Here is a 13,863-nt window from a genome sequence, read left to right on the forward strand (position 1 = left end):
TCTATCCCATTGTTTAGGGCATTCTTGGCACATGTGGCGGACCATTTGTTTGAGAGTTCCATTGAACCTTTCCACCAGTCCGTTTGCCATGGGATGATAGGGAGTTGTAGGAAGTTGACGAAATGACAGTAGTCGCCCGAGTTCTTGCATAAGGTTGGATGTGAACGACTTTCCACGGTCGCTCACTATTTCTCGTGGGACTCCAACCCGGGAAAACATTTCTAACAGTGCTTCTGCTATCCGCTCGGTCTCAATGCTCGGCAGTGCTACCGCGTCCGGATAACGCGTAGCAAAGTCCACCATCGTTAGCACGTATCTGTTTCCCTTAGCTGAAGTTGGGGACAGGGGGCCAATAATGTCGACGGCGACCCGTTGAAATGGTGTGTCGATGATGGGCATATTCCCCAAAGGGATTCGACCAACGAGGTGTTTTGGTACTGTCCTTTGACATATGTCACACGACTTTACAAAACGTGTGACATCCGCCTGTACACCAGGCCAATAAAATTCTTCAAGGACACAGTCTGTAGTCCTTCTTTGCCCCTGATGACCAGACAGAAGACCTTCATGGGCCATTTTCATCACTGTGTTCCGGAGATCCTTGGGGACCACAAGTTGCTCCAAGTCTCGCCGTTCTACAGTGTGGTATCGCCGGAAGAGAACATCACGTATCAGCACAAACTCTATGACTGCTGATTTCTTGGATGTGGTTTTCTTCCCCAACGCTGCGAAACAAGTTTCTAGCGTGGGATCGGTGATCTGTAATTTCCGCAGCTCTTTCGGGCTGATGTCCAATGGGTTAATCCATGAAACTGACAGTTCTCTTTGTTGCTTGTCTTCTTTTCCTACAGCGGCTGACACATTCTCTTTCCGTCCTCTATTCGGTGAAATTATGCGTTCACTTATGTCCTGATGGGTAACCTGATCCGTGCGGATCAGTGCGGACCGAGGTCGCTCTTCCGGCTTCGGGATATGGGGTGTATCTGAAAGTACTCCGGTAACGTTGCCTAGCACAACTTCATATAAAGGGTTCTCCATGCAAACAGCAAGAACCTGTCCCTTGAAAAACTGAGAATCAATACACACTTCTGCTTCTGGTAAACTCTTCGTAGACTGATCCAATAAGCGGATAGTGCGGATGCTACCAGTTAGTTTGGAGTCGGGGACCAACGACCGTTTCACCACAACTGTATTGCATCCGGTATCCCGTAATATGGTGACTAATTTTCCTTCCAGGTAGCCCTTTGCTGTCGGCATTTGCTTCGATCCGCCATCACAAGTCGCATTGCTTTGTGTACAGTCGCAAATGTCATGACTCTGGGTTACCCTTTTCTTATCATGTCCCGGTTCCACTAACTCTTCATGCTGCGCTTTCTCGGATCCTAAGAGAGAGCATGATGCTTCTCCTCGTTTTCCAGAGTCAGAGGGGCAACTATCAGATCTGTGTCCTGTCTTCTTGCACGTCCAGCACTGTGGCGACTTCGGTGCTCGGGATTTTGTCCAGCAATCCGCAGCTCTGTGGCCCTGCCTGTTGCACAGAAAGCAAAGCAGTTTTCCTTTGCTTTCGTTTGTAGTGCCCACTTTACCAGTGACCATAGACTTCCCTTTTTCTTCTTTACCCTTAGCGAGATTCACGATTCCCTGGGCTTCCAAGTACTGGTCTGCCGTCGTTGCCAGCATGTCCAGATTACGACATCCTCTTTCCTTCAGAAAGATAGCCAACTTCTCGTCGCACCGTCTTATAAACTGTTCCGACACCATCTTGTCTCGTAGAGCTTCATAACTCTTCGACGTCTTCGCTAGCTCTTGCCAATGGTCGAAGTATCCCAAGAGGCGACCTGCGAACTGTCGTCCTGTCTCAGCATTTTCGGGCCGGGCATCCCGAAACTTCACGCGGTATCCCTCTTCTGTGTAACGGAACCGCTGTAACAGCGTCTGCTTCAGCTTTGCGTAGTCCGTAGAGTCTTCAGCAGACATGCGTCCTACCACCGTTAATGCTTCTCCCGTGAGACACAAACTTAGCGACAAGGCCGACTTGTCTGTTGGCCAGCCTTGGCTTGTGGCCACCCTCTCAAACCTCTGTATGTAGGCATCCAATTCATCTCTACCCTCATTATACGGCGGAATCATCTTGTGCGGGCTGCGAAAACTCGGACCACCACCTGTGCCATCGCCTACCGAACTCGTATTCGGACGCTGCGCCTCTGCAGCTCGACGTCGCTCCTCAAGGAGGGCTCGTTCAGCCTCCATGCGAGCTAGCTCCCGCTCATGATCTGCCTGTGCTGCTATGCGCGCCTCTTCTCGTTCTTTGGCTCTTTGGTCCCTCATTCCCTTCTGCTCAGCGCTTACCCATGCCACTAACGCCTCTCCACTCAGCCCCATCTCCTTCCCTAGCTCCACTAGCGTTCTCTTCTCGTCCATTCTCGTCTACTGCACACAAACAACGTGAGGCTCTAAGATAGAAAGAGAGCTTCGTCCTGTCGCGGACGCCAGAAATTGTGATGATTATGGACGTTCGTCACTTGTTTGTGTGTCTTGAGACGAGAAGAACGCACAAAAAACGCTAGTAGGCAAAAAAAAATGTTTTTCTTTCAAACACACGATGGCAAGGAAAGGAAATGAAAAGAAAACAAAATAATGTCACAGAGGAGTTTCACGCGCACACTGATGTACGCGACGCTCAGTCCTACACCACCGTTCGGCGCGTCAAGAGTTCCGAAAAACCATCTCACGGTTTTGGTCGTGACGATCGACTCGCTTGTTGTTGCCGCGGTACGGTCGCCAAGGCAAGCCGAGGCAGAGGTGGCACGGTTGCTGCTGCTGGAACCGTCACCGGCACACGGCTGCGCTACCGTGTGCGGCGCCTGGCTATGTTGAGGACACCACTGCGTTGTCCGTCCGCAACTCACGAGGACCGCGACCGAGGGTCGGCCCACGCGGACAGCACCTCGGTAGGCCTCGACCAAGAACAGCCCTCAGCAACTGCGCCCTGTCAGGAGCCGCTCAGCAGGCCTCGTCCTTGGTCCCGGAACAGGCCTCCGCATCTGGCCCGGGTAGGCACGCCTTGGTCACTCGGACGCAGCAGGAACCACGGCCCGGGCTCTTCTTCCCGAGCGTCGCACCCGATGTGCTGCCACCGTGGCTTCGCCGCTCGAGCTCCTCCGCACGTTCGCCACGTAGCACTTCTTTTTCGTCGTTTTTTGTTCTTTTTTTCTTCCAGCTCCCGTGCCACCTGCCCTCAGCTCGTCTTCTTCACTTCGGTAGGCACTTCTACTGAGTCCACATGTCTCGGAGTACACGTAAAAAATATATAAAAAAATATTGTGTCCTTTCCCCACACACAGAAACCAGGCGCCAGCAAACAAACTACTGATGCTGACTGCAATGCGGCTGTCCTCGAGCAGGAGAGAAGTGGACTGGTTGCCAGACACTGCGTGTTTATAAGCTAAAGTTGCGGCTTTACGCAGCCGGAATCCAGATGTGAAAAACGGCTTGGCGTTATCCGTCCGCGCGCCTCCCGGACGAGGCGCGGACGAGGCAAATCGCTGATGGGAGGTCACGTGACGCGCCGTCCGGCCCTGCAAATCCGGATTCGGTCCTTCGTCTGGATGCACCATTAAGAACTAGCCCCACCGCAAATGCGATCAGCGTAAAGCCCCTATATATAAAAAGTAGCGCCATCCACTTCCCTCCTCCTCCGTTCCACTATCGCGCTCGGCGCGACCAGCGCGATCGAGGCGCGATATCGACAGTGGCGCCGCCTGCGTCGGGCCTGCCGTGGCAGACGGCAGCTAACGCGCTACCAGAGGAAATCCGAGGAAAGCTTCGATCGCGCCCTGCGGAGAAGTTTTTGAGGCGCGATTTTGCTTCGTCAGTCAGTAACTGGTCTTAATAATGCCGTTTTGGGAGTATCAACGCGACGATGCGAGACGGCGCAAATATCAAGTGTGCAGCAAGCGTTTGCGCACGCCTGGGGGTAAACAAAAAAAAAGCCTTTTGATCTCGCCTTGTCGGTTGCGGCAACTTAAGGCGCAGCAGCATGCCATCACAACGAAGTTCTTGTCCCTAACACGTTTGATCCGTTTGTGCGTACAGCACTTTCGTCGCACAGGCCCGAGAATGGCAGTCGGAGCGCGCTGGAAAGAATAAAAATATACAAAAGCGCAACGCCTGCTTCCACGTGACACGGATTGGCCAGTGGGGGAGCGGAGGAGGCTGCGGCGATAGGAGGCGGCAAGGAGGAAACGCCGGGGTGAGCGCCGTGGCGGCAAGATCTAAGAATGGTGCTACTTTTTATATATAGGGGCTTTAGATCAGCGATGAAATACGCCCCCAGCTGTGGAATTCTGTGAAAGCGACAACGAAGCCCATCACTTGCGTAACCTAGTGTCAGTGCTCGCCAAAAAGTTAATCGTAAGCTTTCCACGTGCTTTTCGAACCAGCCAGCCGCTTTTGATAAAGACAAGGAATCTGATATGGTTGATGCAGCGAGCATATCAAGCTTGTCTTTCCAACCATATAAATATAGAACGGCGCTAGCGCGCGCCGAGTGCTGGGCCGGAGAAGTAGCAGACGACGCGGGTACGAACCGCCCTTGTGATTCTATGCGCATGCTCCACGTTTCCAAATCTCGCCAGCAGTTAGCGCTACGCGGACCGCCGTTCTAAAGCCCCTTGATGTTAGAAAGTAGCGACACTCTCCCCCCCGCGCGCGCTTTCCTCCTCAATTCTCCTCGGACTTCTCCCCCTCACCGGGCCGGCGCGGCGCTGAACCCTCCAGTGGCTCGCTGCAGCCGCATTAGAATCAATGCGCGCGCTTGTTTATTCGGCCCTTTCAAGCGTTGTATGGGAATTTATCCCTTGTGAAACTGTCATGACGAAAGTACGTTTCCGATAGAACGTCGTGACATTTTTTTTGAGGACGCTTCGATAAATACAAGCGGAAGCGCTCCGAAAAAATGAGTACCAAGCAGTGGCTGAGCTGTTTCCCTCTACGTCGCCACTTGGGTTGTCCGTAACGCGGAGGTGTATTGGGTGCATACAATATAAGCAGCGTAGAGTATAAACAAGAATTTGGTTCAAAATATTCGCTCTTAAAATGCTCAGAGAAGATAACCAAGAAGAAATGTGATAGTTTACTTAAAGTGAATTCGCCAAAATCAGTGGGCCAAAAGCCTTTGTACCAATGCCACTGTGCAAAATACGTGCTGTGTTTGCGAAACAGCCAACATAGAACTTTACACACGCGCCTGTATTCCGTCACTATGAAACGACGAGAAATTACATTCCATCACCTCTGGGAGTAACCTAAGTCTCTCTCTCAAAACAACAACAACAACAACAACAAAAGGCTGATTGCTTACACGGAAACTGCTAAGACTGGCACTTGATAATTAACTTACAGACTTCAAGATGGCAAGTTAATCAGAATTGAGGGAGATTATCATAAGCGCGTGGCTTGTACTTAATGAGCATGCGCGAATAATACATAATACCACTTATCTACATATATATTGCGGTTCATGCCTTCGCAACATAAAGTACGTAAAGAAAAAGAAATGCTCGCAGTATTGAAACTTTGCAAAGATAAAATAAGCACGCAATAAGAGTAAAATAGTTCCTTGGCTTCACAAGTATCAGGCGCAAGGATCACACGCACACACACACACACACGCGCGCGCACACACATACACGCACACACGCACGCACATACACAAACACGCACACACACACGCACACAACTACAAAATATGAGTTACAGGCATTAACTCACAAATTACATACATTTGAAAACTAACGCACGCGCGAAAACACAAAAAGCTTTGTCACGGGTCGAAGAGTCAACAAAAATTTGAGCCGACTCACTTTAAGAAAAAAACTATATGCACAGTTATCGGTGCTCTGTATTGAACTGAACGAAGAGTCCGGCTATGCGAAGAGCATTAAAATCTTCATGCAACTTCATCCGCAAATATGAGGAAAGCTGCAACATTCGCCTCGCAAAGAACGGCGTGCTTAGAAGGGGCGAAATCTCTTCTCCAGATGTTATGGAGCCACTGCTTCCGACGCACGACATTCCGTTCACCTCGGGGGATATAAAATAAGGCTTGCCCTTTCTCTGACCTGCTGCTGCATTGAAACGCGCAGCAGCAAGGCATTTTCACTGAAAACGAAGCTCAGATTCCTACGAAAGGATGGAAAAACTTGGGAAACACACGTTCGGAGCGGCAGGGCGACCACTACTTGGACTGCTCATGGCGAGCGGGAGAAACCAAAGGCGCGCGAAAGCAAGTTCCGCGCAGTTTTCGTGACGTCAGGGTCACCTGACCGGGTAGTCTCGCGCGCCGCAGCCATTCAGCGTGGCGGATGCGCTGCCTCCGCGAAAGAGGGGGAGAAAAGGAGGAGGTTGACCGCGCCTGCGAGGGTGTGGCGGCGTAGATCAAAGCGTGTCGCTACTTTCTAACATCAAGGGGCTTTACGCCGTTCCCTCTAAAGGTGGATTCACACGACCGGACGGAGGAGGAATTTTCGCAGCGGATGGCGTATCACGTGACGCGCGCGTCATCAAAACGTGCCACCCTCGCTTAGTGCGGGCTCCTCCGCTCGAGGTCCGGATTGAAAATGCTCGCCGGTATTTCCATCCGTCCGTTTGGCGGTCGTCTGACCTCAATTTAGCGTAGTCAGCGTCTAATCTGTCAACATCGGACGCATTGGCGTGGCTACGATGGCGTGTTATCGGCTTGGAGCCACGTGTGATTTCGTTGTGCAGCAGTGACTGCGTGTATTTTGTTGTGATGCAGCGGGAAAGGCGAGTCGTGGTTGCGCGCGCATTTCTGTTTACTCAGACCGCGCAGCCTGCGTGACTTCAACATGAGAAAGGTGCACAAGAAAACGCTAAGTGACGAGGCAACCGTCACTCTTTTGGTTCTTGTTGAGGGATTCATAGCACTATGGCATATAGGGCACGACGAGTATGCAAACGCGCAGCTGCTAATAAACGTTGGAGTCGAGAGTAAGCACGCGGATTCCGCAAACGGCGGTCCGGCTGTGCGAATGCAACCTAACTCGGCTGCGCCGGATTCAAGTGCTGACGTCACTGTTTGTCCGCGGAGCAGGCGGGATTTTGCCCTCGTGTGTGTATCCACCTTAAGAGTGGACCGTACTGTACATATGTGCTAATTCGCGTGAGCTTTAACGTGTGTGAAGGTTAGGATGCGGGGGTAGAGCACTATCAAAGAAAACATGCGGTCACCCGCTCGTTCACTGGATAGTTTAGTCGTCGTTCATTTAGTAGTTTCCTCGTTCGTTTAGTCGTTCGCTTGCTTGTTCGTTCAACTATTAGTTCGTACGGCCACTATGTGTCTGAGACGCACTTGCTGTAGGACACTAATACCCCTGACACACGGGCAAACGTAAAGTCCTTTGCAGAAAACCCCTTTTGTTACTCCGAAGGACCCTTTGCAGAAAGGAGTTCTGCCGATGACACACGGCAGCGCACTAACCTCTTTAGGTGGTTTCTCAAATGAACGCCGCAAAAAAAGAAAAAAAAAAGCGCTGCTTGTTAAAGCAGCTAGAGAGAAAACATTTACAAGAAGCTGCGCATGTATATTACATTTAGTGATTGTAGAACCTAAAAACACTTTTTTTTTCATTTTTGGTGGCTTATAAATTAATGCGCATATTTGTAATTTAACATGGCGGCGCTAGCGACGTGGTGCGGTTGTTTGAGAGTATAGTTAGTGTAAATCTTCACTGTTCGACAAATTGCATTTCCCGCTAAAATTTAAAACATTTTTCAAGATAAAACAAATACGTACGGGGCACCATAGTTATGTAACACGTTTTCGTCTATTGATGAGTTGTGCACGCTGTATGCGAGAGTACACCTTTCTGCTCGAAAAGTAGATGCCCGATCTTCTTTTCCGCAAAGGGACTTTGCCGGGAGGGAGATACTCTGTTCTCGTGTGTCACTGCGCTTGAACGCCTTTCCGGTAGATGTCCCCTTACCTAAAGGACTTTAGAATGCCCGTGTGTCAGGGGTATAAGGCTGGTGCGTCCGTGCCCTCCGCCAGCCTTTGAGCGTCATAGCTTATACGCGCCACAAATTCAAGTGGCAAGGACGGAGCGGATTATTTAGCTTAATGAGGGTTTGCTGGAGGCCAGGATGTTATTTACAACCATTCGCAACAAGATCTTGCGACACACCCTTGACAAACGTAGTGCACGCGATACATTCGGAATCTTCATGGTACGGCGTTAGCGCTCGTTTAGATATTTATAAAAATAGTTGTCAAAACAGGAAAAAGAATCTGCCGTCACTGACTTTGTATATATTGTCACGTAGTAGTTGCGGTGAAGAAAACAGTCGGCAAAACTGTGAATGACGAAACGGACTTTTTATTGGGCGAACCTGTGCCCACAAAAGCAAGTTGCATTCGAAGCACAACGATAGCGGCGAACACAGTCGGCGATCGTCGAAATCTGATCAGCGGCGAAACGCGTCGGCTTTTTTACATGAGTCCTCGTGTCTTCCAGAAAGTACTAGACAGTTCGCGTCAGCTCATACAATCAGATTGCATAAGCGTCGGTGACAACAGACAAAGGATAGAAGCATCGACAACGTTCGAGAGTCTTCCGATACATGCAGGCGCGTCCTGCGCCGAGCGATGGATGGATGGATGTAAAACTTTAATGAACGTCCTGAGGTACGCGACTCAGCGCGCAGCGGGCCGCTCCCACGTTGGGACAGTCAGGCCATGCCCGACCGCCGCATCGCGGGCCCTCTGGACAGCCCATAGTTGCGCACCGGCATCGGGGCTCTTGATAGCGGAGAGCCATTTGTCCTCATTTATTTGTTCCGTGCCCCGTAACGAGGGGCAACGCCAGATCATATGGTCTAAGCTAGCGAAGTCATTGCAGTGCCTGCAAGAACTACTGGCATAAGTATCGGGATAAAGCTTGTGTAATAAAGCCGGGCTCGGATACGAGCCTAATGTTAAACATTTGTTAACCGATGAAAAGCGGTCACCGGTGAAAGAGAAAAAAAGTGCACGTGTCAATATATATATATATAACCCTCCGCATAGAAATGCTATGCTATACACGAAGTTACTCGAGGCTAGAACGCCAACGCGAACGCCTAAAGCGCCCGGTGCGCATTTCTAAGCGTGCATTCACTCTGCGAAAGGTCGTCTGCTACGCTCAAGCGGTGTAGGCGGCGCCACGGTCGAGGAAGGAGCACGGAAGAGAGGAGAAACGAGGAGGAGGGAAGGCTGAGGAAGAGAGTGTCGCTTTACCGCCTCAGCGGGGTCCCCTCGCTCCACTGCCAAGACTGCGGCGCTACTGAGACGCTGCAGCACCTATTGACCCTTTTCCCGGCGCTCCCGGGGGCGCTGTCATGTTGGATCACGTGGCGACGCGTCCATTGCTTGCCTCAGCCGCCTCCGTTGCCTCCGTGTTTACAATGCAAGCGCGTGACGCCGGTGCAGCGCAGAAAACCTCCGTTTCGACGCAAATTATAGAAGTTGACTGTGTGGACGAGAAGAAGCTTTGGCCACAGCTTAGAGGGCATGTAAGTGCTTTCAGAGCTCATTACGCCTTGTCCAAACGGCGCGAGCAGCGTATACGGTGCTTCTATTAAAAGCGGGCTAGAAATGTATTGCAAGCGGTCCACATTTTCCGTTTATGAATTAAATCAGGATGAGGGTGCTCAGCCGTTATTTATTGTGAAACATTTGGAAGCAGCGGCTTGTCATGTTTCTGACTCCGTAGAGTTCCTTGGTTCCTCGGTGCGGCCACTATCTCATTGTTTATTTTCAGTCGCTCGCGGGTGTGCTCTGCTGCGATAGAGTTGTTCTTGCTGCGCGCAAAGCTTGGAACGTAAATCTTCTGTACTTTGTGGTAGCTTGTAGCAAAGGAGTATTTTCGCTAGCCCCTCGCTCGCTCTGTGGACCGTCACGAAACATTCAGCTTCCAACATTCGCGTCTTGTCGGTGTAGTTGCCGTCACTCATGCTTTGGCACATCGACACATTGATTCAAGTGTGCCCCCATTCACTTATTATTGTTATGTTGGCGGTAGGGTGGGCGTAAGTTTGCGTGCGAGTAGGGGTAGATGTGTGTAGATAACGTCTGAGAAACTTACTATGCCAGTAAGGGGCACCACTTCCTTTTGTAACGAGCGGTACTCACTCTTAAGTGCCGACATTCCGGAGTTGAAGTCGTATCTTTGGAGGTTAGCTATATAGCGCTGGCGGATGAATTATATTTTTTTATCCTCGAGAAAAGCCGTGCATCGCGAAAGGCCGGCAACACAGGCTGGCCTTATGTAGCAGCGGCGACACAGGTTGATTTCGTGAGGCTTATATAGCGCTTGAGAAGAGAAGGACGAAGGAAGACGTGACACACACAGGCGCACACAGCCACACACGTGACACACACATAGCGCCTGTGTGTGTACGTCTTCCTTCGTCCTTGTCTTTTCACGCGCTGTAAGCCTCACAATGTCATACCAACAAGCCCAAAACACTGCATTACAACAGGTTGATTCCATTCCTTAATATATATGCGAATGACTATTTCTGCAGCGAACTACCGCACACGTCTTCCTTTTATCGTTACACATTTTGCAGCATGAATTGGGCACAGTGCATTAGCGAACACCCAGTTGCATTTCCGACAGCTGATCGCACAGTAGCAGGGTAGAATTAGCAGTAATGATTTGGTACTCGTGCGCATTCGCTGAGGCAACATATGGCGCGCCGCCGAAAGCGCCATCTCGTTCCTCTAGAACAAACTGCTCCGCGAAAAGGGTCAATATACTCTGCGAGTGCCCAGCCTTCTCGACGCTGCGCGCGAGCGCGCGCACAACCTTCCCTGCTCGTCGGCACAGCATATGCTGCACCCCTCGGGCTGCATCTCGAGACACGGGAAGCTCTTCCGTGCTCTCCTGTCATTTGCCGACGACACTGGCCTGACCGACCGTCTGTACACTGACTCCTTTCGCGCGCCTGCGGCGCTTTGGGTATTCCTGTTGCTGCTAAGCTCACGATCTCTCTCTCCTCACTCCTACCTTTCAGTCCCCATCCTCCTGTGCAGCGCGGTTGAGGTGTCCGCTATTGAGAGACAGCTACCGCGTTGCACTTAACCCAACCTTTCACCCCTTTCAACAATAATCTCCTTCCGACGATCTTGTCGCCCGTGTACTGTATACAGAACCTCACGGCGGCGATGGCGACGGCAGAAATGCGCCGGGAGTGTCCGCATAATCGCAATAATGAACTTTTATTCTCATTGAGAGGAGGTCGCTCCGCGTGCACCTGCAAATTTTTGCTCCTATGAATACCTCACGAAACTGCGCAAGACCTACAGCGCATAATATTGCGCTTCTGCCGATGCTATAACAGAGAATAACCCACCTGGATAGTTATGAAATGTTTACAATGCTCTACCGCTGGATATAAAGCAGCACCTAGCTGAAAGAACTTAGTCAGAAAAAGGAAGCGAAAGGCCGCAGGATGGGAAAGAGAAAGAAGCCATGGCTCCAATTTTTTAGACAATAACAACAAGGACAACAACCGCAACAGCAACTTCATTACCACGGAGCGTCCCACCTCGAAAAACAAAGCTGTGTAACCCTCACTCTCCACAATCTTGGATTTGCTATCGGGTCGCCGCTTTGCATTATGGACTAAAGCTTATTTTTTTTCCATGACACGTTATACACGCTGTCGGACATAAAATTTGTGCAATTTTGAATCCCTATTTTTTTAAGTATCTGAAGCTTACTAAGTGACTTTCAGTTACTTATTTTAGGCAACATCTTAAAATTACGAAATGCAAGCCGGTCCGTGCTCAGAGCATTGTGCGCTCTGTAAGAATCCCGAGACTGTCACCAAATTGAAAACGGACGTCACCAATATACGTATACCGCGAAATTGGCGTTTGAGATTTATATACCGGAGTGCGTAAGGGAGGCTTCTGAAAATTATAAAGCGAAGCACCAAAGCGTGTCGCCAGACGTTCGCGTGCAGTTACCTCACAGCTGGTACTAGTATCGGGATGCCTAGTAAGTGGACGTGCTTGTAGGAATGACTACCTTGATATTTGCAATTGTGTCTAAATTGAAAAATTATCTCGTATGTTTTCATGAAAGGCAAATCACTTATGACTGAGCCTTTTGCAGCGAGCGCTGGCCGATAAAGTGTCCCTAAATGCCAATTTAATCTGGGGTATTGTATTTAACAAATGATATTGAGATCCATGACTAACAACAAACCTCTTTTTGTGTACGTTACACACAAAGATATTCGGAAATAACCATGTTGCAGGTGAAATATGTAATGATGTGCAATGTTTTATAAAAACAAAGTATCACTCGCACCCGCCACGATGGTCCAGTGGCTAAGGCGTTGCGCTGCTGAGCACGACGTCGCGGGATCGAATCCCGGCCGCGGCAGCCGCATTTAGATGGAAGCCTAAATGAAAAAAAAAACGCCCGTTTGCTTAAGCTGTAGTGCACGTTAAAGATCCCCAGGTGGGCAGAATTAATGCGGAGCCCTCCACTACGGCATGCCTCGTAATCAGAAGTGCTTGTGGCACGTAAAACCCCAGAAAGGAGAAGAAAACATCACTCGCTTTTCATGCCAACATGCCCAGGAACCGATTTCTTTACAGGCTTCTAGTGTCATTGTCCTTGCAAAGGCAAAAAGACAAGTGGTATTCCGAAACTAAAAAGAAATAAAATCATGGTCGAACTTCGTAAGGCTATAGAAATAAACCAGAAGTGGTCGGGCACAAGTGTTTGCTTTATTTTTACTGAAAGGACAAAATATAAGTGACGAGAAACTCAAGACACTTAGGCAACGATGGCCCTTGATTGAGCAATCTCACGAAAAAAAAAAGAAAAGCTCAGTACACACACAACAGTCCTTAGGGTTGCCGACCACACACACGCTCGATGGAATGTCCTTCAATTTTGTCATGAGGCAAGCAGACAGAAAAACTCTCGATGAATGCATTTTCTTCAGCCTACTTTCGGGGCAGTCGCTTACTCAGTTTTGTTGTCTCGGCACTTGCTCTCCGAGCCTTTTACCGGCGGTACGTTCTCCGTTTGTGTCATCTCCATAACACTCATAAGCGGCGCCATGGCTCCGTGCTTAGCTTCGTATTCTTGGTAAAGTTGCCGAATTCTCTGCAGTTTCACTCGTTGCTTCTGAACTTCCTTCTTTAGCTTGTCAGCTTTCTCCTGAAGTTCGGTCTGTTGCTTCTCTAGTTCGTTCACCGAAAGACCTGCGGGTTGAACAGTGTTTCGTTTTTGAGCAGTGCATGCTCGAGTTTTGCGGGTGCCCCCGGAAGCCTGCGGTGGGCCGCTCCATTTCGTTGCGTCGGCCCTTGTCTGATGTTCCTTCCAGCCAATGAGCGATGTGTTTACGCCAGTGTTCGCGTCGACTAGCTTCTTGAGCCACTGGGCAAACTTGATATTATCTTCATTGCGGCCCTCAGCCAGTTGTTCCCAGTCTACGTTCTTCTTGACACCGAGAACTTGTAAACCCCTCGCTAGCAACTCCATATTTTTCATTCGTTCTCGTACGGTTACTGCCTCCAAGATAACCTTGCCTGTAGGCAAGCAGCCCGGGAAGGCCTTAGCCATCATCATGCAATAGGCATCGCCCGATGCCAGGTGGTTGACTTTCCAGATGGCGGTGCCCAGAATCCTATTAAACCAAGCGAACAGTTCTAATCGGCTCACCGTGTCTTTTGTGGCCTTCGCGGGCGACACGTCGATGCAAGGTATCTTCTTTTTCGCGCTTGCCATCTTGAGCCTTCGTGGGGGGGGTGGATGCCGGTGGCGACGGGAAGGAGTC

General features: G+C 50.1%; 1 protein-coding gene across 1 annotated transcript; it reads right to left on the bottom strand.

The window, feature by feature from the left end:
- Positions 1 to 13,046: 13,046 nt before the first annotated feature.
- LOC119448822 (microtubule-associated protein RP/EB family member 1) lies at positions 13,047 to 13,568 on the bottom strand. The gene has a single exon (XM_037712039.2). It carries the CDS (start codon positions 13,566 to 13,568, stop codon positions 13,047 to 13,049), a length of 522 nt encoding a protein of 173 aa, XP_037567967.2.
- Positions 13,569 to 13,863: the final 295 nt, after the last annotated feature.

This window comes from Dermacentor silvarum, chromosome 1 (genome assembly GCF_013339745.2).
Source record: "Dermacentor silvarum isolate Dsil-2018 chromosome 1, BIME_Dsil_1.4, whole genome shotgun sequence".
In the NCBI taxonomy this organism is placed as follows: Eukaryota; Metazoa; Arthropoda; class Arachnida; order Ixodida; family Ixodidae; genus Dermacentor; species Dermacentor silvarum.

Bases quoted from the DNA above. Each gene is read 5' to 3' on its own strand.
- LOC119448822 (XM_037712039.2), bottom strand. From the start codon at position 13,568: ATGGAGTTGCTAGCGAGGGGTTTACAAGTTCTCGGTGTCAAGAAGAAC.